We start from the raw sequence: 23,095 nt of genomic DNA, 5'->3' as shown, positions 1-23,095 counted from the left end.
TCAGGGTACTAAATGAGAAGAACATGCAACCAAGAATACTTTGAGGCAAGGCTGTCATTTGGAATGGATGGAGAGATGCAGAGCTTTCAGGACTGGCAGAAACTGAAAGAATATGTGACCACTAAGCCAGCCCTGCAAGAAATATTAAGGGGGGTTCTCTAAAAGGAGAAAGACCCCAAGAGTGATCTACAACAGAAATTTACAGGGACAATCTATAGAAACAAGGACTTCACAGGCAACATGATGACAATTAATTCATATCTTTCAATAATCAGTCTCAACATGAATGGCCTAAATGCTCCCATAAAATGGCACAGGGTTGCAGATTGGATAAAAAGACAGGACCCATCCATATGCTGTCTACAAGAGACTCATTTTGAACCTAAAGATACATCCAGACTGAAAGTGAAGGGATGGAGATCCATCTTCCATGCCAACAGACCTCAAAAGAAAGCTGGGGAGCAATTCTTATATCAGACAAATTAGATTTTAAGCTAGATGTAGTTAGAGACACAGAAGGGCACTATATCATTCTTAAAGGGTCTATCCAACAAGAAGATCTAACAATTGTAAATATCTATGCCCCCAACATGGGAGCAGCCAACTACATAAGCCAACTGTTAACCAAAATAAAGAGTCATATTGATAATAATACGTTAATTGTAGGAGACCTCAATACTCCACTGTCAGCAATAGACAGATCATCTAAGCAGAAAATCAACAAACAAGAGCTTTGAATGACACACTGGACCAGATGGACCTCATAGATATATAGAATATTCTGCCCTAAAACAACAGAATACTCATTCTTCTTGAGCGCCCATGGAAATTTCTCCAGAACAGACCACATACTGGGTCACAAATCCGGTCTCAACTGCTACCAAAAGACTGAGATTATTCCCTGCATATTCTCAGACCACAGTTCTTTGAAACTGGAACTCAAGCACAAGAAAAAATTTGGAAGGAATTCAAACACTTGGAAGCTAAAGGCCACTCTGCTCAAGAATGTTTGGGTCAACCAGGAAATCAAAGAACAACTTAAACAATTCATGGAAACCAATGAGAACGAAAACACATTGGTCCAAAACCTATGGGATACTGCAAAGGTGGTCCTAAGGGGGAAATACATAGCCATCCAAGCCTCACTCAAAAAAATAGAAAAGTCCCAAATTCACCAACTAACTTTACACCTTAAAGAACTAGACAAAAATCAACAAATGATGCCTAAGCCATGCATTAGAAGATAAATAATTAAGATTAGAGCAGAGAACAATGAATTAGAAACCAGAAATACAGTAGATCAGATCAACGAAACTAGAAGCTGGTTCCTTAAAAGAATTAATAAGATCAATAAACCACTGGCCAGACTTATCCAAAAGAAAAGAGAAAGGACCCAAATTAATAAAATTATGAATGAAAGGGGAGAGACTACGACTAACACCAAGGAAATAGAAATAAGTATTAGAAATTATTATCAGCAACTATATGCCAATACACTGAGCAACCTGGATGAAATGGATGCCTCCCTGGAAACCTATAAACTCCCAAGACTGAAACGGAAAGAAATTGACAACCTGAATAGGCCAATAACCAGTAACGAGATTGAAGCAGTGGTCAAAAACCTCCCAGAAAATAAGAGTCCAGGGCCTGATGGATTCCCTTGGGGATTCTACCAAACATTCATAGAAGAAATAATATCTATTCTCCTGAAGCTGTTTCAAAAAATAGAAAAGAAGGAGAGCTTCCAGACTCATTCTATGAGGCCAGCATTACCTTGATCCCCAAACCAGGCAAAGGCCCCGTCAAAAAAGAGAATTTCAGACTGATATTCCTGATGAATATGGATTCCAAAATTCTCAACTAATAGGATCTAACAATACATTAAAAGGATCATCCACCATGACCAAGTGGGATTTATCCCTAGGATGGAAGGTGGTTCAACATTCGCAAATCAATCAGTGTGATAGAACACATTAATAAGAGGAGAGAGAATAACCATATGGTCCTCTCAATTGATGCAGAAAAATCATTTGACAAAATACAACATCCTTTCCTGATTAAAACTCTTCAGAGTATAGGGATAGAGGGAACATTCCTCAAGTTCATAAAATCCATCTATGAAAAACCCACAGCAAATATCATCCTCAATGGGGAAAAGCTGAGAGCCTTTCCCTTAAGATCAGGAACATGACAAGGATGCCCACTTCACCATTATTGTTCAACATAGTACTAGAAGTCCTAGCAACAGCAATCAGACAACAAAAAGAAATAAAAGGTATTCAAATTGGCAAAGAAGAAGTCAAACTCTCTCTCTTTGCAGATGACATGATACTTCATGTGGAAAACCCAAAAGCCTCCACCCCCAAATTATTAGAACTCATACAGTAATTCAGTAATGTGGCAGGATACAAAATCAATGCACAGAAATCAGATGCTTTCTTATATACTAACAATGCAACTCTAGAAAGAGAAATTAGAGAATCGATTCCACTTACAATAGCACCAAAAACCATAAGATACCTCGGAATAAACCTAACCAAAGAGGTAAAGGATCTATACTCTAGGAACTACAGAACACTCATGAAAGAAATTGAAGAAGACACAAAAAGATGGAAAAACATTCCATGCTCATGGATCAGAAGAATAAACATTGTTAAAATGTCTGTGCTGCCCAGAGCAATCTATACCTTCAATGCCATCCTGATCAAAATTCCAATGGTGTTTTTCAAAGTGCTGGAACAAATAATCCTAAAATTTGTATGGAATCAGAAAAGACCCTGAATCTCCAAGGAAATGTTGAAAAAGAAAAACAAAGCTGGGGGTATCATGTTGCCTGATTTCAAGCTATATTACAAAGCAGTGATCACCAAGACAGCATGGTACTGGCACAAAAACAGACATATAGACCAATGGAACAGAATAGAGAACCCAGATATGGACCCTCAACTCTATGGTCAAATAATCTTTGACAAAGCAGGAAAAAACATGCAATGGAAAAAAGACAGTCTCTTCAATAAACTGTGCTGTGAAAATTGGACAGCTATATACAGAAGAATGAAACTCAACAATTCTCTTACACCATACACAAAGATAAACTCAAAGTGGATGAAAGACCTCAATGTGAGACAGGAATCCATCAAAATCCTAGAGGAGAACATAGGCAGTAACCTCTTTGACATCAGCCACAGCAACTTCTTTCAAGATACATCTCCAAAAGCTAGTGAAACAAAAGCAAAAATGAACTTTTGGGACTTCAAGATAAAAAGCTTCTGCACAGCAAAGGAAACAGTCAACAAAACAAAGAGGCAACCCACAGAATGGGAGAAGATTTTTGCAAATGACACTACAAGACAAAGGGCTGATATCCAAGATCTATAAAGAATTTCTCAAAATCAACACCCAAAAAACAAATAATCAAGTCAAAAAATGGGCAGAAGACATGAACAGATACTTCTCCAAAGAAGACATACAAATGGCTAACAGACACATGAAAAAATGTTCATCATCATTAGCCATCAGGGAAATTCAAATCAAAACCACATTGAGATACCACCTTACACCAGCTAGAATGGCAAAAATTGACAAGGCAAGAAACAACTAATGTTGGAGAGGTTGTGGAGAAAGGGGAACCCTCTTACACTGTTGGTGGGGATGCAAGTTGGTACAGCCACTTTGGAAAAACTTTAATTTTTTTCCTCAAAAAATTAAAAATAGAGCTACCCTATGACCCAGCAATTGCACTCCTGGGTATTTACCCCAAATACACAGATGTAGTGAAAAGAAGGGCCATATGCACCCCAATGTTCATAGCAGCAATGTCCACAATAGCCAACCTGTGGAAAGAGCCGAGATGCCCTTCAACAGATGAATGGATAAAGAAGATGTAGTCCATATATACAATGGAATGTTACTCAGCCAACAGAAAGGATGAATACCCAACTTTTACATCAACATGGATGAGACTGGAGAAGATTATGCTAAGTGAAATAAGTCAAGCAGAGAAAGTCAATTATCATATGGTTTCACTTATTTGTGAAACATAAGGAATAGCATGGAGAGGACATTAGGAGAAGGAAGGGGAAAAATGAAGGGGGGGAAATCAGAGAGGGAGACGAACCAAGAGAGACTATGGACTCTGAGAAACAAACTGAGGGTTTTAGAGGGGTGGGGGATAGGGGGTTGGATTAGCCCGTTGGTGGGTATTAAGGAGGGCACATATTGATTGCATAGAGCACTGGGTGTTATACGAAAACAATGAATCATGGAACACTACATCAAAAACTAATGATGTACTGTATGGTGACTCACATAACATAATAAAACTAAATTAGAAAAAACAAAACAAAAACTTCTTCGTTAGTATATTTCAACCCAATCATACAGCAATGCATTAAAAAAAAAATCTCTGCAAAGGGCCTACTTCTCTCTGGCACTGGCTGCAGGCCCAGCCTGCAGGTGTCAGCAGCAGATGTCAGTTAAGCTTTATCCAGTCACCACGGACTGATTCCACAGGGCAAGGTTCTTCATGGTTTCCTTTGCCCACAGCTCACTGGTTTCCTGTCTGGCCAATTAACATTTAGGAACTTGGTACTTAGGACACTTAGAGAAAGCAATGCCCCCACCCACCTCTGGGCCCTTTAGCTAGTCTATTTCTCTAAAGGAAAATAAATATTAAATTGTGGGTTACCAGGTTGTTCAGATTAGAGCTTTGTGGCAGCCAGGCACCCAACTGGTTGGATTTCTTTCTGCTGCAGAACACGTAAAGCTCATACAAACCTTCTTTGACGAAGGTGATCTTGGACCTCACACTCTACCCTCAAGGATCCTATTATTATCATTAGATTACATTTATTGACAACTTACAACAAAGTCAGGTGCTTTGCTAAGTGTGTTCATGTATATCATTTAGTCATCATGACAGCATTGAAATAGCTACTATTATTCTCCCATTTTAATTATGAGATAAATGAGACTCACTGAATTTAAATAACGTGTCCAAGGTCACAAAATCAATAAAAAGAATGGGTCTTAGATCCAGGTTTTCCTCCTGATACCAACACCTGAACCCTTAAAAACAATGCCAGCACTTTCCAAACGTTAACATGCACACAAATTAACTGGGCATCTTGTTTAAACTCAGATGCTCATTCAGCGAGTTGGAAGTGGGGCCTGAGCATCTGCATTTCTACAAGTTCCCAAGTATGCTCATAGTGCTGGTCCCAGGACCCCAGTTTGAGTAGCAATAATTTATACAGCCACTGTGTGCTATATGGCTGAGGTATGTCCCACACTGAGGGCTAGGGAAAGCAGGCCAACCTCTAGTCTGCTACTCTCTTCTCAGTTTTAATGATAACTCACTCAAGTTCACATTGACAACTATCACTCACTGGGTATAGCAGTTTGCTGCTATTAGGAATCCACAGAGCCAGCAGTGGAATTAAACAGGAACCCTGGTGCCTAGCCTGGAAGAAAAATCTTTGTGACTTGGTTCTTCCCAGGCCTCCATCTCCTCAACCTCTCTCCAACCTCCATCTTTTATTCCAGCTGCTCCTCAAAACCCGTTTTTCATGTCACTTGCATTCCTCACCTCTCCCCACTAGATGGTCTTCTCTTTGCTCTGGTTAACTTTTAATTTTGTCTCAAATTCAGCTCAGGTGCTAACCCTTCCAGGCAGCCCTCTTGAGGCCTCATCTGATGCAGGTGCACCTCTTCTGGGCTCCTACAGCACCTCTGCCCTCAGCACCAAGAGGAATGTTCTATTGGCACTGGTGGTCTTCTCTCCTCTCTTTTGGGTTTATCAGGGACAAGGCCCTATTAAACCTTATATCCCAGTGTTTAGAACAGTATATGCCATATTGTGGATGCTTACTCGATGTTTGACAATAAATGACAGGCTATTCCAAAGAAATAGATACACAGAATTGGCAGAAGTGGACAGAAGCAGATCCTTCTATTTGTTGTTGGTGAGTGTCTGAACTAATACAACCTCTTGGGAAGTATCAATCAAAATAAAAAAGATACACACAATTTAGCAATTATGTAGAATGAATACTATAGAAAAATACACATGTATAAACAGACAATGGCTCAAACATCCAACGAATTCTAACAGCCATTAAAAAGAAAAGATGAGGCAGCTCTCCATTGAATATCTGTCTACATCTATGAAATATTCCCTCAGATTCACTAGGTAAAAAGAAAAAACAAAGTCCACAACAACGTGCAGGGCATGCTAATATTTGCAGTAAAGGATGTGCTCATATGTATACCACACTCGTATGCTCCTATATAGGTGTCTGGGTCATAAACAAGAAAATTCAAATAATGGTTGTCACTGGGGTTGTGGGGAATAGAAGAGGAGGGAAGGAGACTTATTTTTTATCATTTGACCTTTAGTTACTTTCTACCGCTTAATTATGTGGCTATATCACTATCGTGAAAACAAACTTTCCTGGTTGCTGGGGAGCTGGAGGCTGACCTATGGTTTAGGAGAGTGATGATTTTGCCCAGGCTGAGGTTGTGACCTAGAGGACGCTGCCTCTCATTCAGGAACTGGGAGAACCCAATGTTAACAAATATTTGCTTAAATAGAAGCACATGGGTTGTTAAGATAAGCTTTTCCCAAAAGGGACAGAAGCCCCAAGGAAAGAAACTAAGTGGCCTAGCAATAAGGGAGTTTTCCAGCTCTTGCAAGACCCCACCCCATGCAAACAGGGTCACTGCAGCTGGGTACCACCCTGGGGTACCCTGGAAGTTAAGGGAAGCCCCTCAGGTACCCTGGAAGTTAAGGGAAGTGCAGCTGATACAGGCTTCATCTGTTCCTGCCCTGTGTCGTCACATTACTTCCAAAAAGATTTTGAGTGCTTGGCTAATTAAATCAGGACTCTTATCTAACTTTTGAGTGGGAGTTTGTATCTGTGGGCTGTCCTCACCAGTCTGGAGCAGACTGGAAGTGCTGCACATATCTCTTTCAAAGAAAGGAAAGAAGACCAAGACTAAGGAAAGGAGGCAGAGGGCCAAAGACACCTCCTTTACTTTTCTCTATTGCATTCTTTCCAGACAGGTGGGAGAGGCCATGCCTACAGAAGGAAGTGGTGGTGCCATCTGGAGGAGCCTAAGTGGCCCCAATGCAAATTTTATGATTAGGAAGATATTCTTTGGTCTGATGGTTCTGGAAAACCTTTTGTAAGTGGCACTTCTAAACAAAGACTCTCTGCTCAAATCTTGGCTTCTTACATACCAGGGTGGGGCGGGGCGGGGTGGGGGCATTTCATTTTCTATCTGCCAGTACTCAAACCCTGGCTTACAACTGACCTCTTTCCTAAGTGTATTATCCCCACCCTAAAGCCACAGATTTTATAGCAGCCAATTAGGCGGCATTAACCAATACTTCCTTGTTCTTTGTAGTAAAAGAAAAAAAACCAGCTTTTGTTGCTGTTAGCCTTGATGCTCATTTTGTTTTGGGTTTAGGGCAAAGTTCCAAGGAAACCAACAACCAGCTTCTTTAGAATGTGGTAGGGGGCGCCTGGGTGGCTCAGTCGTTAAGCGCCTGCCTTCCGCTCAGGTCATGATTCCAGGGTCCTGGGCTCGAGCCCCGCATCAGGCTCCCTGCTCGGCGGGAAGCCTGCTTCTCCCTCTCCCACTCCCCCTGCTTGTGTTCCCTCTCTAGCTGTCTCTCTCTCTGTCAAATAAATAAATAAAATCTTAAAAAAAAAAAAAAAGAATGTGGTAGGGTGTTTGCTCTGCCAGGACTTGGCATTGTGGAGGTTTTAGAGGCAAGTTCTCACGGATTTACAAAGGGAAGGTAAAGAGCTGGTGGTGCCAAGAGATTATTATCCAACCAGACCGGATGCCAGATGGGCAGGTGAAGAGGACACAAGCTTGGAGAGCCTGCCAAGAGTGGGTGGTGGCAGGAGCCAGGAGGTCCACCTGGGCCTGCCACAGATATTCTCTATGGACTAATTCAAGGATCTGCCACTCCAGCCACAGATATTTTATGGGTTAATGTCAGAGCCCTTTAAGGTAGCCTAAATCACCCCCTTCAGCCAATGCCTCCCAAGCTATAGAAAATGTCCATTTGAGCCAAATCAAGATTATTTCCTAGTGGGGCAATGCTATGCTTGGAGAGGTTCTTGATCTTGTTGCTCACTAGAATCATCAGAAATAAAAAAGATGAATGCTCAGGCCCTACCCTAGATCAAATCTACCAGAATCTCAGGGGAGAGGGCTTGACATTGCATTTTATGAAAACTCCCATTTCCCATGTCATCAGATATGAACATTTGTACAAGTCAGACAGCTTTCCTTGAGAAAGATTAAGACTTCCACGAGTTATCTATCTAGAACACATGATTTTAAGAATTAAGTCCTCAAAATAAACTCATGAAACAGAACAATAATCCTTCTTTAAGATGAAGACATTGAGGTTCTAGCTCAGTAAGTTGACCAAAGTCACAGAATAGATGAAAGAGCTGAGATGAAAACCTGGGGCATTTGACCCCAAATGTACCTAATTTATAGCTGGAAGGGACCTTGCAGGTCAGCATAGACATCATGCTATTTAACTTTTAGAACAGCTGGTGATAATTGTAGGCCCTAGTGATAGATAGGCCCTGAATAAAAGTTACACTGGCTGGCTCAGGGCTGCAGTTTTCCTGGGCTACTAAGATTTGTCAGGCTGAACAAGGGGGAGCAAATCTGTGTGTTACAACTGAGATATATAAAAGAAAGCTTCCTGTTTCCCTCTCTGTGTCTTGGGGGAGACATTCTCAGGCACATGGGATGCCCATGGCATCCAGAACTGGAAGGTTCCAAAAGACACATGTAGTGCAAGACTTAGAATCTGTGCCTGGTGAGAATTCACTAAATGCATTGTTCAAATATTGAGGTAAAGAGCTGGAGGAAGAGCATTACATTCAGAGGGGACAAAATTAAATTGAAGAAGAGAAAGATGCAATAATATGCATGTTCTGTTATCTTACCTGAGAAAAGAAAAAAGAAAAAAATTCTTCCTAAAGGCATCTATGGATCATTCCTCTTGTATGTTTATGAGCATCATATATCTTAACACATGGGTAATGTTTTATCCTTGCTAATGTTGCATTTCTCTGTGTGGTAGTAACATAAGAGAGTTAACTTTGTACTCACCTGAAGTTAAATAAGTAATAACCCAGAACACATAGACTCACAGCATTTCTTTTCCGTCAGGATCAGAAAACACAGTCTTGGGTTATAAAAACTATGTAGCAATATGGAAAATGCTTTTGATATTATTTCAGATTAAAAAAAAAACCCGCACATTTAATTTGTAGGTACTATGACTGCAAAAATGTTAAGTATATGTAGTTATGTGTGTATTAATGGAGAAAATAAAAATTGGAAGGAAATTCATTATGAGGATAATTTTGAAAATCTAATTTTCTAATAATGGGATAAGAGAATTTCCATCCTTTCTTAAGATGTGGGTCTTGTTCAAGATAGCTGGGGCTCCCTGTGGTCTTTTCTGTAAGTGCAGAAGATTCTAGATGATATGTTTCTTAGAGAAAGAACATGGTGCAGAGGAAAGTAGAATGGGACAGGAATCAGAAAGCTCCAGTTCTAGCCTTGCCTTCTAGGGAATGCTGTGTAATCTTGGGGAAGAAACTAAATTTCTTTACATGCCAGGGATTTAGTGATAGCTGTACCATTGGATCAAATGTGAAGGAAACATATGCAAAAAGCTCCAGACCAAAGTTGCAAGGTTGAATCCCCATAGGGGCCAGGCAATTAATTTAAGAGTATTAAGTGTGCTGGGTAATTTTGACATAGATGTTCTTTGCTTTATAACTATTTAAGATTCTTTGATTATCACAAAAAAGTATATTCTTCCATTACTCTTGAAGCCTGCAAGCCTTAAGGCCCATCTTGTTTTTGCACCTTATAGAAACATGGGCATGACAACTATTTCTCTTTCCTTTAACTGTATTTTGGAAAAGCATGCATCATGGACATGCTGCTGGTTCTCAGTTCAGTGATGGGGGTCAACAGAGAGGGGGATAGTCTGTGATGAACAGAAGACCACATGCCCAGTCTAAGGAGCATCAACTCCATCATTCAAGCCAATTATTGCCACAAGGAAATGCTGGCTAGTGTGGAGAAATTTTCCAATTCCTTTTTAAAAAGAGAAGCTGGAAATCTATATGTTTATATGAAATCTCCCAATTTCTAAACACTGAACATTTAAAATTAACCAGAAGGGTATATGCCTAATAAAACACATAATGCAGATTGCGTATAAGACCAAGGGCTACCATTTTGAGAGCTCTTCAGGATTTATACAGTCTTTTCTCTTTCATACTCCAGAGCCCCCTCCCATCTATCCCCAAAAGAGGCCACTTGCAACTTGAAGAGTAAAAGACAGGTACTTACTATGGAGCTGCTGAAGGCCACGGGAGGCTGTGAGCTTTCACAGTGCCCCACAGACCTTTGTCGGGAGTGGCCCTGGATGGGTACCTGGGCACTGTGGCACCTCCTCAGAGGCTGGGCCCATCTTTGGCCCCTCAGTGTTGCTGGACCCTGAGCCCATCGGGCTGGGAAGGACAGGCACCGGTATTGGGTCCACTCTTCACTGTCTGAGTCAAGCTCCTTTGGGGTCTCTAGTCGCTTGGCTGCAAGAAAGGAGTACTGCTATTACACCAGGCATACCTTGGCCACGTCACGGTCTGAGGGGATCCCAGACCCTAGGGGTAGAGGAAAGAGCACAGAGTAAGAGCACTTTGCTGCTCTGGAGCATGGGCAACTGGACTACCTTGACTGGAGAAAGAGGAGTGCAACTAAGTTGCACAGATTCAAATCCAGCTATACTACTTCCTAGCTATGTGACTGAGCTTTGACTAAACGTGTGCCCCTACCTAACTCATAGGGTTGTTTGGAAGACTTGATAAAATAGTGTGTCACAGTGACTGATATACTCTAATACTGGTCATGGTAGTTGTTATTATTATTAAAAAGAGATCAGAAGCTCCCATGTAAATGGTTACCACCATGGCAAAGGTGATTGGGCTACCCATAATTTCTCCCCCTTTCTTTTTCTCCATTCCTCCCACTCAAAAGAATGAATGCTGCTCTTTTGAGAGTTTCTGCTCTCAGTTAGAAAGCATGTGTGGTGTGTTTGTGGTGGTGATGGTGGAGGGCTGCTGAGGAAATCAGGTCAGCTTTATAGGCCACCTTCAGTCCATGTGTGATGACAGTCCAGGCATTGTTCAGCTATACCTCCGAAGTCAAAGCTCTGCCTCAGTAAAAATCCAAAAGATCAGTTAACATGGAAGGCTTTTCCTGGATGTATTGAATCTGATCATACATCTACACTGAGGCCTGTCCTGACATGTCAGGTAAAGTGACCCCCCAAATTCTTAAACCTTGGCTGTATAACTGGTACATAATTTGGACATGTCCCCAGTCCATTCCCGACAGATAACAACCCTGGGTGTAAATGGCACCAAAGACCGACTGGAGGGCTACCACACAGGAGATCACTGATAGCCTTTGTGAACAAAGGAAAGTTTATAGGTGATAAGAACACAACTGATCTAGGAAAAGGAAGCCCACAGGGATATAGGAAGCAATCTGCCACAGAGCCAAGAAACCTCTGTGGGGAGCCAGGAAAATGTCTTTCATTACCATTCTTTTAGGAGAGCAGGGTGATTCATTTAGAAAGAGTGGTGAGGGCCCCTGGGAACCCTCGTACCATTTTCTTGGTGAGAATACTCGCTGCCCATGATAGTGCAACGCCGAAAGACCATCTTGTTCTCAGTCAGTGTCCCCGTCTTGTCAGAGAAGACATACTGGATCTGGCCCAAGTCCTCAGTGATGTTGAGGGCTCGACATTGAATGGACAAATTGGTCTCTTCATCATACAGGTCAAGGTCATTGTGCAGGAAGAAGACTTGCCCAAGCTTCACCAGCTCAATGGACACGTACAGGGAGACTGGGATCAGCACCTGTGGGGAGATTGATTCCCACAGTGTCAGAGACCAGGCCAGTGCCCTGTCTCAGAACTCTCACCAATGGGAGCAAAGGCAGTTAATGGAAAGCTGAGGTCAGCTCACATGATGGACTTTCTCTGAGAAACTAAAGGTCAATGACTTCATGCCTCCCTTGGAATTCTTAGGGGCATCTGAAAAAAAGGTGCCTTCTTCACCCAGGGAGGTCTGGTAAGGAGTACGCACTCACCATTGGTTGTTTAATGACTGAGTGGTTAGGGGGTGAGGAGCTCTAGTGCCTCTGTCCAGAGGTTCCTGATGCCTCTCAGATCTCTATACCACCAAGTGCTGTCGCTCACTTTTATATGTATTCAGACCCATTGTTGATTACTGTCTCTGATTCAATACCTAATATCTTCTGACTGCTTGCTGTGTGTCAGATCCTATGCTAGGTCCTGGAGATGGCAGCAAGCAGAACAAATACCTGGCTTTGAAGACCTCACATTCCGGTAAACAAATAAAGAAATATATATCGGGCAGTGTAAAAGAAAAGTCAAGAGGTTAGAAGGTGGTGACTGGAAGGGATTCTTTTATAAACCATGACCTTTGAGCAGAGACCTGAAGAAATGAGGGTGTGAACCAGGAAGTTATCTGTGGGAAGAGGAATATTCTGGGCAAAGACTGGGGTGGGAGTGGGCTGGGTAATTGAGGGGAAAGAGTAAGCAGGTCTTGTATGAATGAGCAGGAGATGGCTAGGAGATGAGGCCAGTGGGGAAGTCAGGGTCCAGATCATGTAGGGCCTTGTTCACTGCCATAAGGACTGTGGATTTCTCTTCGAGCAGATGTGAAACCATTGGAGGGTTCTGTGCAGAGGAAGAGTATGGTCCAACTCACATTTAAAAAAGATTACTCTGCTAAATGAATGAATGAACTAAGGACTGAAAAAAGTTTACCTGTAAGAGGACAACAAAACACCCTCAAATACTACAAGAAACTGAATGTAAATGGAGCTTCATTAAAACAAAACTGCAACTTCCCTCATCTTTTCATTGACTGTACCTCCTTACAGAGCCTGAAGAATTTATTCATCTTTTTATTCCTACTGCCTCTTTCTTGTAGGTGCTCTGTGTTTTGTGTTTTCTCCTCTATAGGGCCAGTTGTGTTTTTTCCCTCTCAATCTATCAGATGCTAAAACACTAACCTGTGGTTTCTTTCTCCCAATCCTTAGGGCTTGACAGTTCTCTCTAGTTCTCTGAGCTATTTTATCTTCTGTTCCCAGGTCATTAGGATTTTACCTGTCCTATTATATCTGGCAAAGGGGCAGGTACACTTAGATTACTACTATAATCTTACTCTTAAATAGAAAAGCCTGATAAATATTTTCCTTCACTATTATCTTGGGGGCAAGGTTCCTTCCACAAGGTAGGGCTGGTCCTGACATTACCCCAAATGTGAGGACTTTCAAAGACTCACAAGAAAGCAATGACCATTTTCTCATCTTAGTTCAGTTAGTTCTTTCTTGGGGCCAGCACTGCTTTTTCTTTATTTCACAAAATTGTGGAGGTATTGGTCACAGGTCTTCTTGAGCCCCCAGCTAGGGAGGGCTTCCTACCTGGAGCAGGATGATCATTGTAAGGAACATGTAGAAGCCTCCAAGGGCAAGGGGAAGGAAGCTGCCCTTGGCATCTGGCACATCGAAGGGAGGGTGTTCTTCAAAGGTCCCATTCCAGAGGCGGTGACCTGAGAGTGGGCAAAATCAGAGATTAAGCAGAATCCTCACCTAATTCTATATTAGTCTAATTAAGGGCTATCAGCCCTTAATTTATTCCTGGAAGTGACTGTGCTTTGGAGGATCCCACCCTTATTCTATACAGCCTAGTTCTGTGTGTATATATTCATCTAAAGTGGTCCTTTGCATACCCTACATTTCAATCCCTTGATGGCATTGAAGTCTGTCTTACTGGGAGGAGACTAGCATGGGGATTGCTTATATTTTGATGAAGTCCTGTTATATAGGGATTGGAAAGAGGAAAGGGGACACAAGTTCTTTTCAGTTGTGTGGCAGAAAGTGCACGGCTGGGGATCTTGACGGACCCGTAAGCTAGCCCCTCTTCTTCCCCCATGCATATACCCATCCATCCATCTACCCATCCATGTTTTCACAGTTCATCTATCCATCCATCCATCCATCCATCCATCCATCCATCCATCCATCCATCCATCCACAGTTCATCCATCCACACACCATCCACCCATATCTCTGTTAACCCACTCTTTCCTGCTGCCCTCCCTCCCTCACTCTATCCAACATTTATTGATTCAGGAAGGAATCAGTCTCATCTCTTGTCTTTGAGGAGGTCCCTAACAAGTCAGAGACCAGATGTAAAGGGACAAATCCCACACAGTGTGAGAGGTACTATGCAGAGTGTGGAATGCTATGAGAACTCATAGTAACATATCCAAATGCAGACTGAGCCCCGTTTCCTTGTCCGCAGATGGGGATAACCACATTCATCACTTAAGGATTAATAAGAGGAAGTGCTACAGAGCTTTCTGAATCTCAGTTTTCTCATCTATCAGTCAGTAATAATACCTCCTCTGTAGGGTTACAGTGAAAATAGAATAACCAAATGTGCTCTCAGCCCCAGGGTAGGAACTACCGGGAATAAAAAGCATAGGGGTGGGACACCTGGGTGGCTCAGTTGGTTAAGCAGCTGCCTTTGGCTCAGGTCATGATCCCAGGGTCCTGGGATCGAGCCCCACATCGGGCTCCCTGCTGAGTGGGGAGCCTGCTTCTCCCTCTGCCTCTGCCTGCTGCTCCCCCTACTTGTGCTCTCTCTGTTAAATAAATAAATAAAAAAACCTTAAAAAAAAAAAAGCACAGGGGATGCTGCCCTGTCCCCAAGATGCTTCTTTGCCCAGGAGGTTTGGCCCAATACCATTATACACGGCAGAAGAAAGGAGACTTACAGACATGAGGTTATTTTAAGGTAATATTATAGAGCAAATAACTCTGGCCTTCAAGGGAACCAGGGAAGGCCGCATGGAGGAGGAGCCCTTGAGGGGTCCTGGAGACCAGGAGGGTATCAGGTGATCAGAAAGGCCTGGGGAGGGCATTCTGGGCAAAGAAAAAAGAAACATCATCTTTACACAGTCCAAGTAAGCATGTGATAGAGAACTCTTGAATGACACTACTTGAAAGCTTTCACAGAGGGGGCTGTGCTTTAATTAGGCACCACTGGAGGCCTGTCACTGTGTATGAGTAATGTTTCTCAGACAGCATACAATTCTGCCCCTCCCTGTTCCTGTCTCAATTTATTTATTATTTTGGGCAATCTGCCAAGCAGATTGTGGTTTCCCTATACCTTATCTCACTGTGTGACCTTTTAATCATTAACTTCCTTTCTCTAGAGACACAGTGAGATGATCTCAAATGTCCTTTCCAGCTCTGATGTTCCCTGAAAAACCTGTTCTGAAGCAGAGGCAATAGTTCCTGCAGTGTCTCTGAGGTATGCAGGTAGCCCCACATGGATTGTGTTATACCCCTACTTCACTGGCCCTCTGGGTGTTCTCCTCCCAGCTGTAGGCCACCCTCACCTGGAGTGCCATTAGACACATCTGGGAAGCTTGCTTAAAAACCTCAGGCTACTCACAAAACTAAATCCCACTGTCTTCACCATGGTGGCACACAAAATCTCCCTGGGCCCTAGGAGGTCTTATTTTTTCAGACACAATCTTCCAAGAACAGTGATGGGCACAGTTTCTGACCAAGTCAAGTAAAGAGTAAACACCATTGCCGCCCACTGGTTTGGGGTCAGCAGGGGGTTCCGGACTTAGCACATTAATTTTTCCTCTTGTTTGTCCCTGGTTCTTTTTGGGGTCTCCTTTAAGGTCCTGAGGACCATCCTTAGAGAAAGTAGATAAGAGGAAGTGTCCCTCTTTGCCTATACTCTGAGAATCAACTTAAATGGCTCAGATTATTTGTGTCTACACCTCCTGCAGCTTTCCACACTCAGCAGTTATAGAACATGGCCGCAGCCTGGTTCTAATCAGGTCTCCATGCTAGGCTTTGCTCTTGCCACACCAAAGAGCCAAATGCTCCGTTGCATAAAATTATTCTTCCTACCACTGTGCTTTGCTTGTGCTGTTCCCAGGGCTAAGAATGATCTCTCTCTTTTCAAAGCTGCCTCATTCTGCCTCTGGCATCTACCTCCTGTGGTGAATGACAACTGCATTCAGGGATCAGCTCCATGTACCTCTTCAAGGAAGACTTCCTCCCCCGATGCTCTCATATTACTAATATTAGGGTGAATAATGACCTCCTCCAATGTTCGCACCCTAGTTCCTTGGCCCCATCAATATGCTATCTTACATGGCAAAAGGGGCTTTGAGAATGTGATTTAAGTTAAGGGTCTTGAGATGGGGAAGAGTATCCTTGATTATCCAGGTGGGCCCAATGATGTAGTTATAAATGTCCTTATAAAAATGAGGCATAGGGAGATACTACTACAGAAAAAGGAGAAGGAAGTGTGAGCAGAGATTGGAGTAATGCACTTTGAAGAAATAGGAAGGAGTCACTAGAAGCTCAAAAAGACAAGGGACAGTCTCCCCTCAAAGCCTCCAGAAGGACTGAGCCCTGCTGACCCTTGAACTAATCCAGTGGAATTAATTTTGGACATCTGACCTCCAGCGCTATAACAGAATAAATGAGTATTGTCTTAAACTGCTAAATTTGTGTTGTCTTTTTATAGCAACAATAGAAAACTGAGGCAGTACTTGCATGCAGCCCTTACTGTGTAGGACAGATTGTATCAATTCTGTTCATGTGTTGGACTTCTTCCTGCTAAACGATGAGCTTTTTAAGGAACAGTCCTCAGACTAATTCATCTTTTTATTTTCTTATGCTAAGAGAGTGCCTGGGTTCAGTAAGTATTTCTTGGAGAAATAAATGATAGATGATATCCCTAATACTTAGAGTACATAATACTTTCAGTAGGTTTTCATAAGCATTTTTTAAAAAGTAATCTCCGCCCCCAACGTGGGGCTAGAACTCAGGATCCTGAGCTCAAGAGTCGCACGCTCTACAACTGAGCCAGCCAGGTGCCCCCACAAGCATTTTTATTTGATTGATATCCTATTAAAATACAGAGTGGGATTTATTTTTTATTAACTCTATTTTATAGATGAGGAAATTGAGACTCAGAGAGCTGAAACAACTTGCCCAAAGAAACAGAAGTTTACTGTGGTTTTGTTCTTTCCAGAACATTCCATACCTACAGCTCCAATGAGGCACATGAGGAAGAGGAGCCCAATGCAGAAGAAGATGTCTGTGTTCATGCGCCGCTCAATCTTGCTGCGTTTGTACCGTGGGCCGCTGTTGTTCAGCATGGCTTTTGTCTCATGGCCTTTGAGAGAAAATGAGGTAGTAAGTCTTTAGCATCTGTTTTCCTCTGGCCTGGATCATATCCTTAGCTCTTCTCACAGGAGCTTACAGTAGAAGAGAGGCTTCTTCCTCTAACCTAAATCTTTCATGCCTCAGGGAGACTGCTGAGAACAGCTGTAGAGGCCTCACACAATTTGTCACCATGTGTTTACTGAGCATCACCTCCACACCAGACACTGCGGTGCACACTGATAGAGCTACTAAGCACAGGTTGTACACTGCACAACTCAAGAAACACCCTTCATTCCATAGTTGTTGTAGATTTATAGGTTTATCATGATAAATTTCTGCAAATGATAGTAAGCTGTCTGGAGGAGGGGCTTTTTTTTCTAATTTGCACAAAGGCACTCTTATGGGCTAATGGTAGGATACAAGGATGAGACAGATGACTCACATTTTGGTGAAAATATTCAAGAAAGTAAATAAATAATTACAGTTAGTAATAAGTCCCATGAAATAAACAATGGGCTGATAAATAAGAGATGGTGGTAGAGAACATGGTCAGGGAAGGCTTCTCAGAGGAGGTGACACAAAAGGGACATCAAAAGGTAGAGAAAAGAGTTGGGAGAACATGGTTTGGGGCTTGGGGAACAGTATGTGCCAAGGCCCTGTGTCAGGACAGTGCCTGAGGCCAGTAGTTTTCATTCTTGTTTCTTTGCCTAAGGTGTTGGTGTTGCTTGTAAAAGAGTGGTAGGGGTCAAAGGCCTCCATCCCAGTATTAGCCTTGAGCCACTTTACACTTACCTTGGAGTTCTGCATAAAATTTTGTTCAAAGAGAGGACAACAAAATTTGAAAACTACCAATGTCATCCAGTCACCCTTGTTCCAGTTGGAGACCAGGGACCAAAGAGTAGAAGGGACCTGCCCAGAGGACAGAGCCATACTGAGAGCCCAGGATTCTGATTCCTATTCTTTCTCCTTCTACCAATTCATGGTACCCAGGCCATACAGCTAAGAGCTGAGAGCCAAGCTGAGATTTTGTCTTTAGACAGAGCCTGTCCTTTGGGGCTGCTAAACTTAAACACCATGCTGTATTCCTCAGCAAATTAAAAAAAAAACACCACATATTTGCTGTGCAAAATTAAAGAAAACCAATATATCAGCACCAGCAGTGAATGGCTTTAATTCTCTTTAGTTGGTTGCCTTGTGGATTTAAAGTGGCAACAAAACAGCAGGAGTGAGCAAACTCTGGGCTTATTAATCAGATTCAAGTTGCTGTAGTTGTGAGGGGGGTTTCCAGAGCAATGAGCACAGACTGACTGTGTTCATCAGCACTGTGGTCTTCCCACCTGCTTCAGGCTCAGCTCATGTCAGGGGTCCTCAGACCTCCCTCTTTTTCCACCTGCTCCTCACCTTCTGAGATCCCTCTGTTTTTGGTAAACGGTGGGCTCACAGGGAAGGCAGTATGGTGTGATGGTTGGAATGTGGTCTCTAGAGTCAGAGCTTATCTCTGTAGAGACTTGACATTGGGTTACAAGGAATTAATCTCAGGAGACAAATGACCTTGGGTGAATTAATCCCTTTGTACCTCAATTCCTCATCTGGAGAATGAGAGATAACAGTTGTGTATGTGTGTTTGGGGCAGGAGAGTGAATTAATATACACACAGGTACTTAAATTACTTCCTTATACACGGTAGGGGCTCAATAGATTTTTTTTTTTTTTTTTAAGTTTTTTTTGTTTTTTTTTTTAAAGATTTTTTTTATTTATTTAACTGACAGAGAGAGAGAGACACAGCGAGAGAGGGAACACAAGCAGGGGGAGCGGGAGAGGGAGAAGCAGGCTTCCCGCCGAGCAGGGAGCCCGATGCGGGGCTTGATCCCAGGACCCTGGGATCATGACCTGAGCTGAAGGCAGACGCTTAACCGACTGAGCCACCCAGGTGCCCCGGGGCTCAATAGATGTTTGCTGTGAGGAGCACACACCTTTATGTTGGATCTCTTCCTTCTGGGAGACTCACTTTGGTCTTTTTGGGCCTTTGACTCTGAGGTGCTCCTATTTTGTTTATCCATATTATCAGAGAAGAGAATATGACTCTAGGTCAGTTGCTTCCAACCAGGGGTGACTTTACTCCCCAGGGGACATCTGGCAATGTGTTGAGAAATTTTGAGTTGTCACATCTTAATGGCATCTTGAGGTCAGGGATGCTGCTAAACATTCTACAGGCAGCCCCCAACCACAAAAAACAATCTAAAACAAAATATCAATAGTGCCAAGGTTGAGAACCCCTTGCTCTAGATAACTATACTAAAACAATCAGTACCATTTTTGTACACACTTCTTGAGACCTAATATGTGCCAGACACTGTGTTAAGCCGCTTTCACAGACAATCTCATTTGACCCTTATAACCCTACAAGGTGAGAACTATTAGTCCCCTTGTGTTGAAAGCTTAACCAACATACTCAGGAACATGTAGCCAGCCAGTAGATTTCACCCCCAGGCAGCCTGACTCCTCAGAGTCATGATTCACTCTCTCCCAAATTTGTCCCCTCATTTACCATGCTCATCACTCACTCAGAAATTTGCTTCTGGTCAGGCAGAGAAGCAAACTCCAAGCCCATGTGGGATTTTTTGGTGAGGTGGGGATTGCTTCAGAGTTTATCTTTAGTAGGTCTATCAGATGGCACTGAACTCCATTGCCAAAGACCCTTGGAAAGAGTCACCTGAACTGACGAACACAATCCCCCTCCACCAAGTTAGGGAAAGCTAGCTAGACCGGGACATTATTTTTTTAAAAACCTGTTTTTCTTTGACAGTTCCAGAAAGTGAATCTTCGGGTAGACTGATGTTTAAATGCTCTGCCATGTCCATCAAAAGTGGGGTTCTATGAATTCCCAAACAAATCAAATCAAAGAAAAATAACAAACAAGCAAAATATTTCAAGATGTCCTAGTGAGTGGGAGACGCAGGAAAACATAATCTAGGGTCTTCCACTAAAGGTAGACACTCCAGGGAGACCGTGTTTTCTCTACAGAGGAAGAAGTCTGCAGTTGTTGATGTAACAGCTGAAATTTATTGAGCACCAACCAAGTGCTGGGTGCTAAGTACTGGATAGATAGCAGTCCCAAGACGGTCCTCTAAGACTTCAGATTCATTGTGAGAAGTGCTGCTTTTTTTTTTTTTTTTCATCAGAAAGCAAAATCAAAGTGGAAAGCAGAGTTAGAGCAAAATGAATAAATAATACACACATAACTGCAGAAGCAACAACTAAAACCCACTGAGTGCTCACTGTGTTAGACATAATTTGTTTCACGTGTTGGGTCATTTGATCCTCATGAGTGCACTATGAGGCTGAGCCAAATGTTCTTCCCATTTGCATAGATGAGGAAATGGAGGCACAATTTTCACAAAAAGGTGGAGTTGTTAAGTTTGGTGAGATTATTCCTCAGGCTCAAGAAAGCACTCTTCATCCTGCCTTTGATTGGTGTCACAAAACCATCAGAGGTGAATGAGCACGAATCCCTCTTTTGTTCATATGACTGATGTTAGCTTGGAGTCTAAGTACATCTCTTGTGAACCAAGTAAGCTGCTGTGATTCTCACTTTGCTTAGCTAAGAAATAGGAAGTTTCTTGTACCCCTCAGAACTGTTGTGGATTCCCACTGACTGAAGGTGGATCTGGAGGGGATGGGAGAGGGAGGATAAGGGGAAGGCACAACATAAGTCAGTGACCTGCATAGATGACGATGCCAACAGCCACCTCAGTATTTCTGATGGTGCAGCCTCGAAGCAGAAGACTCTCACTGCCAAAGCCAGTCCTCGTCTGGTCAGGATGCTCCCTGGGGATGAAGAAATACTGGGAGTGGTTTGGTGGTCATTTCATGCTATCACTGGGTAGTGTCACAGAATTAGAAGTGATGAGTGGACATGATCCCTCTCCTCCCTCTTTATCAGAAGAGCAATGGGTCTTATTAACTCGGCATCTGGTCTCCGGGTTCAAGTACAACCTTCATTGCTCCTGGGAGGCTTGTGTGTGTGGGCTGGACCATTAAAGGGGAATTATCCATCCCTATGGAAATCATCATTTATGCACCTCAAAGTCAGAGCTCTGCTGAAAAAGCGTTGGCTTCAGTTTTCTCACTCAGAATGGTTTAGTGTGTGGGAACTGGCTTCTGGCCCTACAAAGGCGGTGCTGTGTTCCCTCAGGCAGCGTTCCCATGCTCACTCTCACCTGGTTGCTGGGACCAGACTGCAGTCTGACTGCGCAAGTCCGCCAAAGCCACCAGACAGTGCCCCCCTCACACTGTGGGATGACAAGTCTCCTCTTGTTGGGAATTACATCTCTCACTTGCCTCTCTCCTGTACCACCCTCCTCTTGCTCCGTGTCTCGTGAGATAAACAGACCTCACAGGAGGCGGACGGCAGCCCTCTGTGCCACACGTGGGAGGCAGCTCCTGAAAGCCGAGCGTTTTTCCCTTGTTCTAGCCTCAGGGCATTGCAGTTTTCCACCTCACACCAGAAACTTCTTTTTTTTTTTTTTTTTTTGATTTTATTTACTTATTTGAGAGAGAGAGAATGAGAGAGAGAGAGCACGAGAGGGAAGAGGGCAGAGGGAGAAGCAGACCCCCTGCTGAGCAGGGAGCCCGACGTGGGACTCGATCCTGGGACTCCAGGATCATGACCTGAGCCGAAGGCAGTCGCTTAACCAACTGAGCCACCCAGGCGCCCGCACACCAGAAACTTCTGAGGCCAGCCAACACCAGTTATTACCTGGGGTCTGACCCTTACTCCATCCTGATAACCTTCCTTTGGGATATTTGAGACATTTAAATTCAAATATAACTTCCCCAAAGCATTAGGGAGAACAAAAAGAATAACAATCTGAACCCTTAGGGCTTTTCTCTTTTTAGTTCTTCAATACTTCATTTTTCTAGGTCTGGTTATAATTGTTTTCCATTTACTGACTGAGTTAATCATCATGACAACTTTGGAAGATAGGTTATGTTACCATACCCACTTTATAGACTGGGAAACTGAGGCAAGTTCATAGAGCTAGTAAATGGCAGAATGGGGATTCGAGTCCACAAAGTCTGGCTCCAGAGTGCTATACTGCCGCTCAATATGCCTTTTCATACCAATTATTCCTTACTGTGGTTATAAACTAAGTTTGCTTGTATCATTTTCTTTGATTCTTCATACTTCCGGGAAGTCAGAAGGGTGATTATCCTTCTCGTGAAAAAGATGAAGCCCAGAGAGGGTGAGGTTAGTGTCACTAACCCAGAGAGGAGAGTTTTCTAAGGCCGCACACCTAATACATGGGACATAGGACTCGGAGACCCAGGCCACAGACAGCAGCTGTGTCATGCGGTTTTCACAACACTAGGCTTCCCAAAGTAATGCCTCGTTAACTTGCAATGAATCAGAGTCCTTTCCATTTGCAATTCTTCTGACTCTAACAAGAAAATGTCTGACAGCTGACTTGGGATGAACCAAATGTCGGGTACAAGGGATGGCCTCTTTGCTGGGGCAGGTGGCAAATTCTACCTGAACAGATGCCTGCAACGAATCCTCCTCTTTGCTAGGAGCTCAGGCCCTTCTCTGCCTGTCTCCATCTGTGCTGTCTGTGCATTTTAAAATAGTTTGTGTTTAAAAGCCACTATTTATCTCGTATTGTTCTCATCCTTTCCCCTCTCATATTGTTCCTCACAATACAGGCGTGAGAAAAATGTGGGTGGAGAGAAAGCACAGACA

At 43.0% G+C, this 23,095-nt stretch overlaps 1 protein-coding gene across 1 annotated transcript in view; it reads right to left on the bottom strand.

Moving 5' to 3' along the window:
* Positions 1-23,095, bottom strand: part of ATP10B (ATPase phospholipid transporting 10B (putative)) — a 115,516-nt gene that overhangs the window by 55,362 nt on the left and 37,059 nt on the right. Inside the window, exons 5-9 of the mRNA XM_044917124.1 lie at positions 21,077-21,183; positions 17,234-17,365; positions 13,573-13,700; positions 11,726-11,978; positions 10,408-10,646 (exon numbers count right to left, since the gene is read on the bottom strand). Of these exons, the coding sequence (XP_044773059.1) occupies positions 10,408-10,646; positions 11,726-11,978; positions 13,573-13,700; positions 17,234-17,365; positions 21,077-21,183 (859 nt within the window). The remainder of the gene's footprint in view (positions 1-10,407; positions 10,647-11,725; positions 11,979-13,572; positions 13,701-17,233; positions 17,366-21,076; positions 21,184-23,095) is intronic.

Source organism: Neomonachus schauinslandi, chromosome 7, assembly GCF_002201575.2.
Source record: "Neomonachus schauinslandi chromosome 7, ASM220157v2, whole genome shotgun sequence".
NCBI lineage: Eukaryota > Metazoa > Chordata > Mammalia > Carnivora > Phocidae > Neomonachus > Neomonachus schauinslandi.
The sequence above is the reverse complement of the archived record's forward strand: the minus strand, read 5'-3'. Positions and strand labels throughout refer to the sequence as shown.